We start from the raw sequence: 18,608 nt of genomic DNA, 5'->3' as shown, positions 1-18,608 counted from the left end.
TGCGTGGCCATCCCCCCTGGGTGGTGATTTCTTGCTTTCCATCTCTCTCTCTCTCTCTCTCTCTCTCTCTGTCTTTCTGGAGAGCACACGCACCCTGTTTTAAAAAAAAAAAAAAAAAAAAAAAAAAAAAAAAAAAACTCTGAAATAAATAAATAAAAGAGTAAAAATTTCTCCTATGAAAGTGTTTTACAAATGGGAAATGTTATAACACTCAAACCATAAGTCACAAAATATTCTAGTGGGGCTTGTAACTTTTTTCTCCTTTCTCCCCAACATTTCATCCATATGTCATACCAACAACCTAAATAGCTCTACTTTTTTTTTTTCTTTTTTTAGGTTTTGCCATAGTACACATGCTGTTGCCAGAGAGAGACAAGAGATAGGGAAAGGGAGAAATCACCCTCAGGGGGAGAGCCATGCCACAATCCCTTTCCTTTCATTCTCCTGTTGGGATTTTGGGCACTCATGCACATGTGCCTGGTATGATTATCTTTTTTTTAGATCTCTTTTTGAATTATTTTTATTTAACACTTATTTTAATTTGACTGGAGAGGGATAGAGTGAGAAAGAGAGGGAAAGTAAGAAAGCAAACTGCCAGGTTTGAGACTCAAACCGCAGTCGGCCATATGGGAGTCCAATATTCTTTTTTTTTTTGGAGAGTTTTTTTTGTTTGTTTTTTTTTTTTTTTTCTGTAAGGCGCGTGCGCTCGCCAGACAGACAGAGAGAGAGAGAGAGACAGAAAGTGAGAAATCACCCCCCAGGGGGAATGGCTACGCCACAATCCCTTCTCTTCCATTCTCCTCTCGGGATCTTGAGCACACACGCACACGTGCCCGGCGTGAGTTTTAAGCCACTGGGTCCGGGATGTGAACTGCGGTCGACTACATGGGAGTCCAGTGACATAGCCATTACGCTAACTGCTGGTCCCGGGAGTCCAATATCCTTAACCACCATGCCACCTGCTGCACTCCCCCTCTTCCCTATCCCCAGCATGATTTTCAAGCCACCAAGTTTGAGACTTGACCATGGTCAGTCATGTGGGAGTCCAGTGCCTTAACCATCATGCCACCTGCTGGCCCAAAATAGCTCAATTTTTATCTTTTACAAATTGAGCTTTGGTATACTTTTTAGACACAGCGAAGGCTTCCGTATTTAAAGACCAATTGGCGATATCAATTTTCTGGTTTTAATGATGTAGTATGGTTTTGTAAGATGATGTCATGGAGAGAAACTGAGTGAGGGGCATACAGGAACTCTAGTAGTGTTTTTACAACACCTCATGATTCTAAACCATTCCAAAGAATAAAAGCTCATTTTAAATAAAACCTTAAAATGTAGCCTAGTCCTCACTTTTCACTTCTGAGTTATAGGCATATAGTGAGCCAATCCAGGGTATGCGTTTTTTCTAAGCTTTCTTGTAATTCTGATGAGAACTATGGCCTGCCAGTTCTATGCAATCTTCTAGCCCATGCGCTGATTAGAATCTGCACCATCTCACCTAACTATAAGCGAGATTTTTTCGCTATAGGGAGCATGCGCTCGCCAGAAAGACAGAGACATACAGACAGAAAGCGAGAAATCACCCCCCAGGGGGGATGGTCACGCCACAATCCCTTCTCCTTCATTCTCCTCCTGGGATCTTGGGCACGCACGCACAGGCACCCGGCGTGAGTTTTAAGCCACCGGGTCTGGGACGCGAACCATGGTCAACTACGTGGGAGTCCAGCGACATAGCCATTACGCTAACTGCTGGTTCCCCTAACTATAATCTTAAAGAAAACCCACAGCTGGGGCCAGCAGGTGACATGGTGGTTAAAGACGCTGGACTCCCACATGGCCGACTGTGGTTCGAATCTCAGACCTGGCAACTTGCTTTCTCACTTTCTCTCTCTGTCTCTTTCTCTGGTCAAATTAAAACAAATAATAATAAGTAAAGTTAAATAAAATAATTCTTAAAAAAAAAAATACCATAGCCAAAACCCATCATGCAAGGGTTTCAGAGGGAATGAAGTGTCTGCAAGTGAAGGAGGGCCAGGTACTCCCGTGGACTCTCCTGGATGCCTGGGTTACTGAGAATTTTCCAGAGAAGAAGACCGGGGAAAAGAAAGTAAAAAGAACAGTGACCCCCCCCCATACCATCATCTGTTAGGTTTTAAAAGCACTAAGCTGAACGTTAGTCTACATTAATATCTCACATCTTTTAATTGTATAACATCAATTAAAAGAAGTGAATAAAGATTGCTAAGGGTGAAGTAATTATAAGCAAAGAAAATCTGCTGTAATGATTATAGAGAACCTTTCTTTTAGCCACCATCAAACTCTACAGAAGAGAAATAGATAATTTTTAAACATCCTAGTATTTAAGAATCTCAAGCCCAACATGGTCAACATGCTTTTGAAATGTTTAAACATAAAATGTATGCACAAGAAAATGTGTATTTCAAAACATCTGCTATGTTTTTTTTCCAGTCCAGGAAGGTTTTTTTGAAGGTGAATTATAAACTGGATTTAAAAGGGGAAGATCCACAAAACCCATCAGCCTTCCAAATCTATCATTTTGAGTGACTTCATTTCAAAGACTTTTGAAATTTCTCCTTGAAAAATAAATTTTCCTTCCCATGGAGGGTGATGCAGGTTTTCTAAATATTTGCGATTTATACAAAAAAAGTAAAGATTTTGGAACCAGCAGTTAGCGTAATGGCTATGTCGCGGGACTCCCACGTAGTCGACCGCGGTTCATGTCCCGGACCCGGTGGCTTAAAAAACTCACGCCGGGCGCGTGTGCGTGCGTGCCCAAGATCCCGAGAGGAGAATGGAGGAGAAGGGATTGAGGCGTGACCATCCCCCCTGGGGGGTGATTTCTCGCTTTCTGTCTCTATGTCTCTCTCTGTCTGTCTGGCGAGCGCACGCGCCCTACAGTGAAAATCTCTCCAAAAAAAAAAAAAAAAAAAGTAAAGATTTTAAAAGCAAAACTTAGTGTCCAAGTATTACATTTACAGAATAATTGGGATTTTTATTTTGCAACACATAATTTGTTCTTAATGGTATATGTTCTTATTGTTACATACAATTTTTAAAAGTGATTATGGGTCAAAAAAGGAAAATTAAAAAGACACTTAGTTGAAACCAAATATCTCCCAGCAGATCTCATCACTGATGATGCCAAGAGGGCTATCTAGGACTTCTCTATGTTGTTTACTGTCTTCCAGTAACACCTAATTCTCTGCCTCTACAATTTTATGACAATTTTGACAACTCAAATAATGTTAACAACATTTTTACTTTCTGCTGCTGAAGGGCATGGGAGCAGTGTTTTTCAACAAAGGAGAGAACTGTATTGCAGCTGGGCGGTTGTTCGTGGAAGAGTCCATTCACGATGTCTTTGTGACTAGAGTGGTAAGATAGCTCCAGTTCACTCTATGAGCTGTATAAAAATCGCTTCTAAGATTAATAATGAATGGTAACAGTATTGTGGTTACGTTTGTCAAAAATCAATCATTTTTTACAGCTACGTAGTGACATATGGGGTAAGTGTTCAAAATGTTCATGGAAATGCATACTATGAAAAACTCTATGGATTTCAAAATGTTTTTGCATCAAAGTAAACTCATACTTTAATCCCATTTTTCGATTAACTTTTTGAAGTCCCCCAGTACTTACAGTTTGAACTATTATGATATCTGGAATTTGCTTCAAAATAACATGGGAGGAGGGGAAATGAGAGGGGAATATATTTGCCAGGAGTTGGTCACTGTTGAAGCTGGATGGTGAGCACATGGGGTTCCAGTGTAGTATTTGATTTTATATTATATAAAATATTTTATATCATATACATTTTATAGTATATGATTTTTCATAATAAAGTTATAGGTCTGCATAAAAAACATGATAACGTATACCTACCTGCCACCACCTATACCTTGCTCTGTATTTATAGTATTCTTGATACTTGTGAGAAATATACTAGATTTATAACCCCTAAATTGACTATGAAAGACAAATCAATAGATTCTTATAAACCCTAATTTTCAATTAACGAGACAGCTTATAATTTCTTCCACTAAAATAAGTAAACAAATACCCCTTGTAGATAGATCATGATTCCATAAATATAGAACTAGAAGGATTATTAAGGTAAATTCTGTGGATAAAATGAACTCTAAATTGTACTTTCTGTCATTGTGAAGGTAATAACATCATGAATTTGCTTATACTGCCAAATCAGCATCCAGGTTTTTCTCCCCAACATCCATTCCTTATACCTATTTCCCACCAAAAGAGTAAAGCTACTATTTCTTCATAAGATCGGACAAGAAAGTCATATAATGAGGCAAATGTTGGCTGTCTCCTGAACATCACGGTGTAATTCAATTTGTACAAATGCTGTTTATAGTACCACATATCATAGGCTTTTAGGGTCAGCTACATCTTCTTGAAATTTCAAATGCTAAGACTAGAAATGTCAAGGATTTGCTCTATCAGTCTATCAGCAAACATGTTTTACTCACGTGCTATTTGGACTCATTCCTTCATTCGGCAGCTATTTCTAAAGCACTTGGTCTCAAACACTGTGCTAGATGCTGGGAATATAAAGGTGAACAAGGAAGACATGGTCCCTGCCCACTCAAAGCTTCTCATCCAGTTTAAGCCCCTGAGCATGGCACTGAGAAGACTATTGCCAGGCCTTGTTTCAAATTTGTGCCCCAGCTGAATCATAGCAACTTCTATTCTTCTTACTAGACTTGCATTTAAGATTAGAAAATGTAGAAACAGGGGCCAGTTGATAGTGTGGTGGTTATGGCACTGGATCCCACATGGCTGATTCCATGGTTGGAGTCCCAGACCCAGTGGCTTGAAAAACATGCTGGACATATGTGTATGCATACCCAAAATCCCCAGAAGAGAATGAAACAGAGGGGATTGCTGCATGGTCATCCCCTCGGGGGTGATTTCTCACTTTTCTTCTCTCTGTTTTTCTTAAGCAAGTACATGTGCCCTCTTGGGGGGAAAAAATTGCAGAAATAGATTAAGATAACTAAGAAGCACAAGAAGCAATTACAAGATATGTCAGTGATGAATACTATGTTACAAAAATTGTTTTTTGTTCAAAACACAGAACATTTTAACAATTTCTCTGGCATGGCTGTACTGTAAGAATTTTATAAGAGCAGTGTGCCACATTTGGAGAGAAAAAAGAAAGACAGGAATGTGGCCATTTTAGAAATTCTTTGGCCATGAACAGTGTAAATATGCATTATTTATGAAAATCTAGGACATCAATTTGCTATTTTAAATGAATTAACACTCGGGATAATTTTGATGCAGTTTAGATAGCTTATGTACCATTAGAAGACACTGGTTGAGAACTTGGGCTCCCAAGTTTGGAAAAAGTCTACAGTATTCAATAGTTGTGAGCACTTGGACAAGTTACTTCACCGCCCCCCGCCCAAGCCTCAGTTTCTTCACCTGTGAGATGGAAATAATAAAGACCTACCTGTAGTTTACGGTATGGCTCAGGGCCTGCCACATCCTTTTTGTTACTTGATTGTCACAGCTTTGCAAAGCAGTGCTGTGGTGAAGACTAAATGACTACACATCCCTCAACAGTTTAGTGCAACCCCCACCAGAGGGCAGAAGCTCAATCAAGGCTATCCATTATTATTTTCATTGACAGTGAGTTGTGTTTTGTCACCTGGGTGGCATACAGGTAGAAGAAATTAAAAAGATGAAAATTGGTGATCCACTTGACAGATCTACCGACCATGGGCCCCAAAATCATAAAGCCCATCTGGAAAAACTGCTGCAATACTGTGAAGCTGGAGTGAAAGAGGGGGCCACTTTGGTGTATGGGGGAAGGCAAGTCCAAAGGCCAGGTAAGTTCAGCTCCCAAAGCGGGCGTGTAAGGGTTTGTGAGGAAGTGGGTGTGTAAGGTACCTGCCTTGTGAGTTGGAATGGATGGGGACAGTTTTCACTGCAACACCAGCTCACTATAAAAGCAAACAGTGACATTTATAATACGGTCAGGAGAGTCAACTAGATCCTTCCTGGCCCTTTATGAGCTGTGGCACCTTGAATGACACAATCGCTCTGAGCCTGTATCCTCTTTGTAAAGTGAGATGAGATGTGGACACCCTGCTTTGCAAAGCTGTAACAATCAAGTAACAAAAAGGATGTGGCAGGCCCTGAGCCTTACCGTAAACAAGTATATCTGGTAACTGTGTCATCAGGCCTGGGGATCTCAATTCTTGGTACTGAGAAATTTAACCTCAGACAGCGCAGCCTGGAAAGGCTTCCTTCCTCTGGTCTCCAGCAGGCCCTGTTACTGAAGTGTGTGAATGGTTCAGTGTTACCATACTGTAAAGGAGGGAGAGAGAAACAAACAACTACAAAAACTCATTTTCACTGTGGTGGAAAATTTCCTCATCAACACCTTACTCAGAATATTGTTAATCACAAGAAAAAAGTCAACATCTCTACTGTGTTTCCAGTATAAACTGAATTTCTGGTAACTGAGTAGCTGATAAAGGAGACTTTTTTTTTACAGAAATCTCTGCTGATTAATGTAGAAAAAAATGAAAGAAAAAAATTCCTGATTGATGAAATAATTGATTTAGGGAATGATTGTTGATGGAAGCTAAACTTATTAGGTAAAGCATGATATTTGCAAGATACCAAAGCGTCATGCCCAAGACTGCTTGCCAGGCATGAGGGAGAAAAACGCAACTTTACAATAGAGAAGTTATGATGTCATCCCTGAAACCACTGGTCAGTCTTGGTATTAGAGAAATTGGGGGAGATATTCTGTGTCTCCTGAGGGATATAATGTGTAGTGAATATATAATAGCACCTATGAAGTGTTCTTGCCAAAAAAAAGTTTAACTTGAACTTAATTACACCTTTAAGTCAAACTTTCCATTTATAAGAAATAGAGGTCTTCCAAAAGTTCATGGAAAATGTATATTAGGAAAAAATTTTGTGCATGGATTTCAAAATCTTTTGTGACAAAATAAACTTGTATTTTAATTCCATTTCTGCATGATTTTTTTAAAAGAGGTTTTTGCTATAGGGCGTGTGCACTCCCCAGACACAGAGAGAGAGACAGAGAGACAGAAAGCGAGAAATCACCCCCCAGGGGAGATGACCACGCCACAATCCCTTCTCCTCCATTCTCCTCTCGGGATCTTGGGCACGCATGCACACGCGCCCAGTGTGTTTTAAGCCACTGGGTCCGGGATATGAACTGTGGTCGACTACGTGGGAGTCCAGAGACATAGCCATTACGCTAACTGCTGGTCCCTGCATGAATTTTTTTAAGGCTTTTTCCATAGGGTATGTGTGTTTGCTGGAGAGAGATGGGGGGGGGATGCGAAATCACACCCCCCCTCCCGGAGGGGGTATGGCTGAGCTGTAACCCCTTTTCCATTCTTCTCTTGGGATTTTGGGACACATGCAAATGCACCTAGCATGATTTTCAAGCCACCAGGGCTGGAATTCAAACCACAGTCACCCACATGGGAGTCCAGCACCTTGACCACCATGCCACCTGCTGGCCCCAGTAAAAAATTTTTTAAAGCCTTTTTTCTTTCTTTCATGAGAGAAAGAGAAAAAGAAAGAATAAGCACAATTATCATGGTCTCATGCTGCAATCTCTCCCCAGCCTCTCAGCCAGTCAGGATCATAGGCATGTGTGTGCCTGACATGTGCAGGTCAACCCTGGAACCAAACCCCTGATTTTCCATATGGCTTCCAGCATTGTGAGGGCTTACACCACCCCTGGACCACTGTGCCTGACTCAGTCTTATCACAAGACAATGGAATAGAAATATAAGCAGGAGGGGGAAAAAGGAGAAGTTTCTATATTAAAACCAGAAGAGAGGCAGCAACTAAATACAATGTGTAGAGCTTATTTTAATCCTAAATTAAAAAATCAACAATAAAAAAAGATTATTTCTAGACCCTATGGGAAACTGAAATGTAAAGTATGAATGGGTCAGCCCCATGGCACATGGCTAAGGGAGCTGGATCCTATATGGCTGACTGTAGTTCAAACCTCAGCTCCAATGGCTTGGAAAACATGCCAGCCACATATGCATGCATACCAAAAATCCCGACAGGATGGAGAAATGGAGAAGGGATTGCAGTGTAACACACTCCACTGAGAGGTACTTTCTCTCTGTCTCTGTCTCTCTCTCCTTGCTGAGCATACATGCCCTCTGGCAATTAAATAAATAAATAAATAAATAGAAACTATTAGTAATGGATTAGCACTAATTTTGTTAGGTGTAAGATATTGAATTGTGGTTGTGTAAGAAAATGTCCTTATTTTTTTTACAGATTTGTATTGAAATACTTGTCAGTGAAAATTATAATATCTAGAATTTGCTTTAAAATCTTTCAGCAAGAAGTTACTATAACAAAATATGAATATTTATTTTACTATTGTCTCTACTTCTACATGTTTGAAATTTTCATAAGACATTAAAAAAATAAAAACCTAGGAAAGCCAACACCAAATAGAGAAATGAAACTCTTCTTGGCTTTACTAAGCCAGAGGGAAAGAAATGTTCTAATGTAATTAAATGAGGGAACTGTTCATTGACAATGGCTTAGTCTATACTTGATGTTCTTTCTTCCAAAAGGCTTTTTTATGGAACCAACAGTGTTCACAGGTGTGGAGGACCACATGTACCTTGCCAAAGAGGAATCCTTTGGGCCTATTATGGTGATTTCTAAATTCCAAAATGGGTATGTCCTTCAGTTACAACTTAACTTAGGTTTTCGACTAAAGTCTTTCTTCCCCTGCTGCTGTGCTATATATAGATAGCATAAAGCCAATAAGCGTATAATCTTCTACAATATGAATAATTAACTTAAGTAATTAAAAAAAGTATGCTTTTGCTAACCATTGTAGCTGCTCATAGTTTTGCTTCTCAGCTTGAATTAATGGCTGACATCATGGGGTTTTAGCTGATTAAATTTCAGTTTTTGTATAGTTGACTTTAGAAATGTCTGTGGAGCAAAGTAAGTAATTGAGAAATAACAAAAATAGTGTTCACGGGACCAGCCGTTGGCGTAATGGCTGTGTCACTTGACTCCCATGTAGTCGACCATGGTTCAAGTCCTGGACCCAGTGGCTTAAACTCACACCGGGTGCGTGTGCGTGTGTGCCCAGGATCCCAAGAGGAGAATGGAGGAGAAGGGATTGCAGCATGGCCATCCCCCCTGGAGGGTGATTTCTCACTTTGTGTCTCTCTGTCTCTCTTTGTCTTTCTGGAAAGCGCATGCACCCTATAGCAAAAAAAAAAAAAAAAATAGTGCTCACATGTGCTTTCCTAGGGAAGGGAGCATCAGTGAAATCTGATTTTCTCAGAGGAAGAATGCTGCCATCACCACAGGGATTATGCCCCCAAAGCCTAATACTCACCTTTTTATAGAATGTCCACAATTACCATATAATCAACGTCAACGATACTGATACACTGGTTTGTTGTACTACATGACACCTTCCAAGATGTTCGGCGTATCAGAGAGGATCACGTGTAACATCTCTAGTCCAATGGAGCTTCTTGGTATACTGCACAGAGAGCTCTTTAGAATGGCTTTAGGTTTACTTTGAACAACGAAAAGTTGAACAAAATAGAATACAGTATTTGAAAGGACATCTTGCTCCTTGGTAGGTCTGTTGTAAAAGACTCTTGGGAATACTGAGCAGCAGCGAGTCACCATTTGACACATTGACCCAAGGATGTCTATTATTCCCTTTTTCTTAATTCCCCTATGGAGTAATCTTGGGTGAGACATGCAGACATTAGCAGTGAGGTTTGGGATTTAAGCATGGATAAGTGACAGTCCATGTCCCCAAGGAGCCTGCCGTTGAATAGGGTAGACAAACAAGGAGAGGGGCAATCAGTCCACAGAGGGCCAAAGGCATGAGTGTTACAGTGGGTAAGAGCATGCATTCTGCCTCCTCACTTTGCTACCTCTGTGAGCTTGGGCCAGTTAATAATACTTCTACTGGTACCAACAGGTGACATGGTGGTTAAGGCACTGGACTCCCACATAGCTAACCACGGTTCGAGTCCTGGACCTGGTGGCTTACTTTCTCTCTCCCTGTCTCTCTCTGGTCAAACTGAAGAAGAATAATAAGTAAAATTAAATGAATAACTCTTAAAATTAAATGTATATATGTGTGTGTGTGTGTATGTATGTGGTATATATACATATATATATATACACACACACACACACACACACACATATATACCACATACATATATATATACCACATATATACACATATATACCACATACATATATATATATATATATATATATATACACACACACCTTCTTAGGAATTTCTGAGAATTAAATCAGTCAAGTATTTGACTGCTGTCATCATTATACTTACTATTCTAGATATAGGCTATTGGAGTTACAGCATTTCAACAGTCCTCAAACAGAAATGGCATATGGCCATCTTTTTGCCTCTCCAGCAGTCTATAAATATGTGGGTCCCTGCCATGTGAAATGTATCAAGCAGCATAAGACTTATAGCAGTCTCAGTTTACTCCAAGTTAGGTTATAAATTTTTCTGTGAGTTTAAAATTGTCTATAGTCAAGATGACCTTTGAAAATCCCTTTGGGGGACCAGCAGTTGGTGTAATGGCTATGTCACTGGATTTCCATATAGTCAAGCGTAGTTCAAGTCCCGGACCCAGAGGCTTAAACTCACACCAGGTATGTGTGCATGCATGCCCAAAATCCCAAGAGGAGGATAAAGGAGAAGGGATTGCGATGTGGCCATCCCCCCTGGGGGTGATTTCTCACTTTCTGTCTCTGTCTCTTTCTGTCTTTCTGACGAGCACATGTGCCCTATAGCAAAAACCTCTTCAAAAAAAGAAAAGAGAAAATTCCTTTGGAACCACTACATTGAAACCTGTGCTGTCTCTCAATAAATTCAGCACAACTAAATTATATATATAGTTATATATATAAATGTACAGTTTATATATAAATGAATATATAATATAATAATATATTATTATAATTACATATATTAATAGGCAGAGAGAGCATGAAGTCATCAGAGAGAGAGAGACAGAGGAGAGAGAGAAAGCAGTCCCCAGTAGGTTGCGAGCATGCCACAATCCTTTTTCTTCCATTTCTCCATTATGTCAAGTTCCTGGGCATTCATGTACCAGGTGTATTTTTCAAGCTGTTGGGGCTGAAATTTGATCCCTGGTCAGCCATGTGGCATTCAGCTTCCTATGCACAGGGCTTCGCCACTGTTCTACATGGCCAGACCTCCTTCAGTTTTTGAATAGTCTTGTTACTTTGCTGGAGCATCTGATGAAATAATTAGCTCACATTTACTGGTCATCTTGAAGAAAATGCATATGCATTTTTAAGCATAGGATCACACGCAAAAAGGTGAAATACTCACACTGTGATGGATACCCTGGAGCTGGATTCAAGAGCAGCTCATATCCACTTACTTGGGCAGGTTGACATGCTAGGTCAACAGGCAAGGAAATCACCTGCCCTATTTTATTGTATAAGCATATGTAATGGAATTCATGCTCACTTGATGATGCAACACTATGGTATAAAGATGTATAAGACATTATCCCTACTCTTAGGGAGCTTGCATCCTCCAGTTTATGGAGGATGAACCATAAATACACACAGAGTTAAGTCAACACTGCGTAATTCATTCTACCAAACTATGTAGTTTGGAGGGAGAGGTACTCTCTGATTATAACTGACTTTTATTTAGTAATTACTGTGTTCCAGGAACCTTAAGCACATTTCATTCTCATGATAACTACACAGGATTTTAATTATCATTTACACTTTTCACAAGAATAAATGAAGACTTGGCTGTCTTGTCACCCTCCAGCCTGACTGTGGACTCTCTCATACCCCTACAATCTGTGTCTCTGTAGTGGCCCTGGTGAGATTAAAAAGGCTTCAGGGTGAAGACACTGAAAGGGCCTTAAACTGTGTCTGCAAAATCCCGAAGAGATAGAAGAAAAGGGGGAAATGCTCTGAGAATATATCTATTGGGTCATCGGGAAAGCTGTGACACACTTTTGCACAGAAAAACAGCAAAATACATGATGAATTAATAGAAATCCCATTCTATTAGGGAGAGAGGAGAAAGCAGGAACGTCATGAACAAGAACAATTGAAGAAGACTGAAAAGATGACTTGCTCAGATTTTAGAAGGGGTTGCATGATATATGTGGAAAATACAATACTCGAGGTGTATAAGCCTGGAATATGTCATTTATAAAAACTTGGAAGGCAGCAGTGATGTTTTTCCCGTTTCTAGCACAGAGAGGAAAATTTCAGAATGTAAAAAGAGTGGCTTGCTTTCCATTTAATGAAGTTTTGTCTTCCTGAAAACATCTTGTAGGGACATCGATGGAGTGTTGCGGCGAGCAAATGACACAGAGTATGGTTTGGCCTCGGGGGTTTTCACGAAAGACATAAACAAAGCTATGTATGTGAGTGAAAAACTAGAAGCAGGAACTGTTTTTATTAACACATACAACAAGACGGATGTGGCAGCCCCGTTTGGCGGAGTTAAACAATCTGGCTTTGGAAAAGACTTAGGTATGGCTTGGTTTTTCTACTGCATATACCCTTTTGTTGTCACATTACAGAAAAATTGGCTCTATTTCGTGTAACACTCGCATACTGTTCCAAAGGGAATTTCCTACACGGCCATTAGATCTGGATTTATGAGGGTACTACTTTTTTTTAAATGTTGAACACTTATTGAACATAACATATATATAGAAAAGTACACATATTGTATAGAAAAGTGTTTATTTTCCAGAGAAGATTGATGTTGAAAAGGAAAAGAAACTCTGACAATATGACAGCTAAATTATGTTTGTTTTTTTTTCATCTGACATTGAGCGTGAACTTGGTGTAGCTTTCATGGACTAAATGCAACCAAGAAAGGAAAATGGGTGGAGGGCAACAACCGGCTAGCTCCAGGCATAAATCCTGTCTCTGAGCTGTCTGGCCGACTTTCAGAGTCAACACTGCAACTGGTGGGTTTGTTGGGGGTCTGAGGACTCAGATTTAGAGTTTGTAAAAAGCCCAAAGTGTAACTCACCAAACAATGATTTACTCTGAATGCTAACCACATGCCAAGCCCTACTCTAACTACTTCATCTGTATGAGCACAAGCAAGGCTCACAATAGGTCTGGGAGATTGGTTCTGTTAACATCTTATTGTACAGATAAGGAAAATGGGGCTCAGAGAGGTTGAGTGAGTTGCCGAAAGTCACACAGCCCAACATTGGCAGAGTTCAAAGCTAGGCTGTGTGGCTGTGAAGCACTCTCTTAAACTCCATTGTTAGTCTGGCACATTGTTTTAAAAACTGAGATGTTTGTGACTTACTGAAATTACAGTCTGCTCATATAAGTTTGGTTCATTTAAGGTAGTTTTTATGTTTTCTCTTTCCTGATGACTTTCGACAATGTATTTGTAGCAGTAAAAGTAGTTCTCATTTTTTAAGTTCCATTGGGTTGAAGGTAAATGCTTTTTTTTTCCCTTCATGTCTTCAGTCTGGCTTTCATTCTTGGATCTAAAACACAGTGAGAGACTTTTCTAGGGAAATTATTATTAAAAAGTGAGCTTGTCTTTTGATAGAGCATAATCAACTAGCTTTAGGTCTGTTTTACTGTACAACACTAGAGTTTGCCTAAAAGTTTTTTCACCAAATTTTAAAACCCCTTAATTTATTGTTTCTCAGCTATTACTTGCACATTAGATGAGAATCATCTGGGAGCTTGAAAATTACAGACACTGATTGTGTTGGTCTGCGTATGACCCAGAGTCAGAAGCTTTAAAAGCTCCCTGGATGATTCAAATGTAGCCCTTGTTTTAGCTCAAGTTCCAGAATCACATGCTTATTACCATCACCATGGAAATCCATGCCCTTTAACCAATCGATGATTATACTAGCTCAAAATAGAAACAGGTAAAGAAAGGCAGACCTATTTATTTTTTGTCTAGACACACTCTTCGGCGTTTCCAACATACAATATGAACTGTATTTCCCTTATCGTTAAAATAAGATGTTCTCAGACCTTCTTTCCTGTGCTTGGTTCTACTTTATTTAATATAATCTGAAGGACAGTATCCTTGTCATTCTGTCTAGCCTAAATGCACAGAGAATAAAGATGAAGTTTGTCATCAAGCAGGGAAAGGTCTTGGCTTGAAGTTGATCATCCAGCACTCTCTGGTTTTTGAAAGGCCCTTACTACACAAAGTGTGGTCTATTGATCACTAGCGTCCTTCCATCCATACCACTGGGGGATGGTTAGAAACACATAACCTCAGGGCCTCTGTTAGACTTAGGTCAGAATCTGCAGTTTGACAAAGTCCTCCAGGATATGGGTGGACTTCAGCATTTCAGAGGCACTGGCCTAGGCCACATCCCATTTACTCAGTGATGGAGACACACCTATGTCTGTAAATCAGGTGCCATTACACCCACCTTTAAATGCGATCCATGAGCTGCATTTCTTTTCCCCAGGTGAGGAAGCTCTAAATGAATACCTCAAAACCAAGACGGTTACACTAGAGTATTAGAGCAAGGCCTTCATCAGGAAACCCTCATGGGTGGCACCACTTTCGACACCTGATCTCGAAACCTGGGCATGCTGAGGAAGACGCATCAGCTCTGGGCCAAGAAAGAACACGTGGACCATGAAGACCATCAGGCCACATGCCTAAGCATTTACACCCGTGCCTCAGTATTTTCTAATACATCTTTTATACCTTACCATGATTTGCACTTGTTAGGTTTTGACTATATTGTATACCCTATGCATTCCTAAAATACCAAGCTGCTCCCAAGACTCAACCTTTCTCAGTTGTTCATCTGGAAAACACCAATCTCATGCAGTTGCAATACACAAGGTGCATGTACTGGGATTTTTGTATATTATGTACAGCTTTACATATGGGGTTATTTTCTATAATTTGGCTTTCAAGAAACATTCCTGTAAGGGATGTGAAAATAGTTCTCTTTTCATATTTGGAAATAAGATATATCTTTGTGCCTTTGTTTTTATTTACTATTTTTTTTAAGGTTTTTGCCATAAGGCCCATTCACTTGTCAAAGACAGAAAGAGAGCAATCACTTCCCAGAGGGGATGGCCATTCCATAATCCCTTCTCCTCCATTCTCTTCTCAGAATTTTGGGCACACATGCACATGAAACTGGGATGAGTTTCAAGCCTCTGGGTTCAGGACTTGAACTGCGATTGGTTGGTTATGTGGGAGTCCAGAGCCTTAACCACCACACCACCTGCTGGCTCCTGATGTTCTATTCTTCTAGCCTGCCGTGATGGGCAACTAACCCACAAACATTTCTTGAAGTACCTCCAATGTACAAGGTACTACATTATGCTCTGAAGAGGATACAAAATTCAATAACACGACCTTTGGACCCACATAGTTTAAATTTGAATAACAGCTTTTAGGCCTAGCTATGATGGCATGCTGCTAAGACCTTATACTCTGCAGGTTGGAATCACATGTGAGGCCTGGGTTCAATTCCTGGCCCAACCTAGAGCCTGGAAGTAGGGGTGCATGCCTGTCTTTCCAGTGACTGGGAGGCTGAGGCAGGAGGGTTATGAGCTTGAAGCTGACCTGGGCAACATACCAAAATCCTGCCTAAAAAGAAAGCCGGGGATGGTGGTACACATAATCCCAGCAGGGAGGTCAAGGCAAGAGTGTCACAACGTAGTAAAATTCTATCTTTAAATAAAAAATGCTGGTTTCATGACTTGGTGGTTAAAGCATCTGGACCTCACATGGCCAACCTCAGGCTTCTAGTTCCAGACCTCGCAGCTTGAGAAATACCATGTGTGCGCTTATACCCAAAATCCCAACAGGATGGAGAAATGGAGAAGGGACTGTGGTGTAACCATTCCCCATGATGTGTGTTTTCTCCTGCCCCCTTATTTCTCTCTGGAGAGTGCATACACCTGCTAACCAAACAAACAAACAAACAAATAAATAATAAGTAAATAAGAAATAAATCAGAAATAAAAAAGAAATAAATACATACATACATAAATGAAAATTAAATAAAAATAAATAAATAAATAAAAATAAAAAATAAAATTGTATAGTATAAAATAGAAAGTAATAGCCTTTGGGGACCAGCAGTTAGTGTAATGGCTATGTCGCTGGACTCCCACGTAGTCGACCACTGTTCGCATCCCAGACCCGGTGGCTTAAAACTCATGCCGGGCACATGTGCATGCGTGCCCAAGATCCCGAGAGGAGAATGGAGGAGAAGGGATTGTGGCGTAGCCATCCCCCCTGGGGGGTGATTTCTCACTTTCTATCTCTCTGTCTTTCTGGCGAGCGCACGTGCCCTATAGCAAAAAACCTCTCCAAAAAAAAAAAAAAAGAAAAGAAAAGAAAAGAAAGAAATAGCCTTTGAAAGCTGACCTTGGTTCGTATCGTTTCACCTTTCTGTTTATGTGACTTTGGGAAACTTGCACGGCTTCAGTGAACCTCCCCGTCCTTACATGTAAAATTGGGAGTAACGCCTTCTCAGGGCCCTGGTTAGGAGGATTCAGTGCAATAATCTAAGTAAAGCACCTTGCACTGTGCTTTGCTCACGGTAAATACTCGCTGAAAGTTTGACTCTGTTTTCCTCCATCACTAGTTTTTAAATGTACTGATCGGCTAATTAACTACATGAATGAATTCATTTCCCACAATCCTTTCCAGTAGTCTTTTAATTCCTAGATTGCTTTTCTTATCCATTGTTCTGACATAGTGCCTGAGGCGGAGCACTGAAATTCGCCATGTAATGAAATGGCAACGGTACAAGGAAAAGGATTGCTTTTCTTTCAGCAGTTCACTCATCCTTCATAGGCTATCTTACTGGCCTTTTTATTTTTTTAATTGTCAGAGGGTATATGCCAGAGACAGACAGAGAGACAAAGAGGGAGAAAGCACCCGCAACAGGTGTAGTCACTCCACAATCCCTTCTGCTTTAACTTTCTTTCCTGTCAGGAGTTTGGGCATGCATGCACATGTGCCTGGCATGGTTTTCAAGCCTCCAGGCCTGGAATTTGAACTAGTCAAGCATCTCAGATCCAGCTCCTTAACCACTAGGTTAAGGGGCTGGTTCCTTACTTGTCTTTCATAGGACATTATCTTATTCTTCTTTCATAGGACATTTTACTTTCCATCTTCCTATCTACTGGTTCTGCTGATCACTGGCTTTGTGATATTACCAGAGCTTGGGTTTGGTATTTATAAAATTTATAAACTGCTATCTCATTAGGTGTTGGTAAGGATTCATTGAGATAATACATAATGTACTTCAAGCGTTTAGATCAGAGTCATAACTCAAGAAATGCGACTGTTGGGAACCAGCAGTTAGCGTAATGGCTATGTCGCTGGACTCCCACGTAGTCGACCGCGGTTCGTGTCCCGGACCCGGTGGCTTAAAACTCACGCCGGGCGCATGTGCGTGCGTGCCCAAGATCCCGAGAGGAGAATGGAGGAGAAGGGATTGCGGCGTGACCATCCCCCCCGGGGGGTGATTTCTTGCTTTCTGTCTCTATGTCTCTCTCTGTCTGTCTGGCGAGCGCACGCGCCCTACAGTGAAAATCTCTCAAAAAAAAAAAAAAAAAAAGAATGGGACTGTTACAGCCCAAGTATTAATCATGTAATTTCCTTTTGTCAGCCAAAGTTGTTGGATAGGTAAATTAACACCATCCACAGGTGACCTGAAAAGGTGTGTTCCTGAATCATAGAAGTCTCCAGAAGGTAACCAGAGCATCAGTTTTTATTAATCCTCCTTTTAAAGTAAAATTCCAGTATACATTCCTGTTTCTTTGGTTTTGAAGTAGCCTTTAGGGTGTACCTAGGAGACAGACAACACAGCTTTAGGGAAATGTAGGGAATCAATAAGCAACGAAATTAGAGATATAAAATATTTTCCAAGGGAAGACCACCAGGTTTGATTCCAACATGATGAACGGAGTAAATTCTGACGGTAACATTTTTTATTATACTCTAGCTCATTTATCATCCGAGTTTTGGCACAGCTGAAATTCTAGATTGCAATGGATATTCACTGGGCACAAGTAATAGCTCATATTTGAATAAAATGACCAAGTCATCTTAAAAGTAATGACTTTTTTTAAAAAATTAATGTTATTTATTATTATTATTTTTTACTTTGCTATAGGGCACATGGGCACTCCAGAGAGAGACAGACAGAGAAAGTGAGAAAGCAAGCTGTTAGGTCCAGGACTCAAACCACAGTCAGCTAAGTGGAAGTCCAGTGCCTTAACTACCACCTCACTTACAGGCCCCTAAGTAACCAGTTTTAAATGATGGTTTTAGCTGATTTTATATTATTTCAAATATCACTTTATCAGATTTCTCTTTTTCTATTTTTTTTTTTTTAAGAGAGATTTTTGCTATAGGGCTCATGTACTTGCTGGAAAGACAAAGAGAGACAGACACGCCTGGCAGGTTTAAGCCACTGGGTCTGGGACCTGAACCACGATTGACTATGTGGGAGTCTAGCAATGTAACCATT

At 40.3% G+C, this 18,608-nt stretch overlaps 1 protein-coding gene across 3 annotated transcripts in view; it reads left to right on the top strand.

Annotated features, from left to right (window-relative positions):
* ALDH1L2 (aldehyde dehydrogenase 1 family member L2) overlaps positions 1–14,810 on the top strand; it is a 73,503-nt gene extending 58,693 nt beyond the window's left edge. For all 3 annotated transcript variants that reach the window (XM_006141433.3, XM_014591862.2, XM_006141432.3), the window contains exons 19-23: positions 3,298–3,396; positions 5,708–5,873; positions 8,640–8,745; positions 12,422–12,621; positions 14,562–14,810. In XM_006141433.3, the coding sequence (XP_006141495.1) occupies positions 3,298–3,396; positions 5,708–5,873; positions 8,640–8,745; positions 12,422–12,621; positions 14,562–14,617 (627 nt within the window). In that variant the 3' untranslated portion in view covers positions 14,618–14,810. The remainder of the gene's footprint in view (positions 1–3,297; positions 3,397–5,707; positions 5,874–8,639; positions 8,746–12,421; positions 12,622–14,561) is intronic.
* Positions 14,811–18,608: the final 3,798 nt, after the last annotated feature.

The sequence above is a fragment of the Tupaia chinensis genome, unplaced genomic scaffold (genome assembly GCF_000334495.1).
Source record: "Tupaia chinensis unplaced genomic scaffold, TupChi_1.0 Scaffold000054_1, whole genome shotgun sequence".
Taxonomy (NCBI): Eukaryota; Metazoa; Chordata; class Mammalia; order Scandentia; family Tupaiidae; genus Tupaia; species Tupaia belangeri.
Note: the sequence above shows the minus strand (reverse complement) of the source record. Positions and strands in the feature narration are given on the sequence as shown.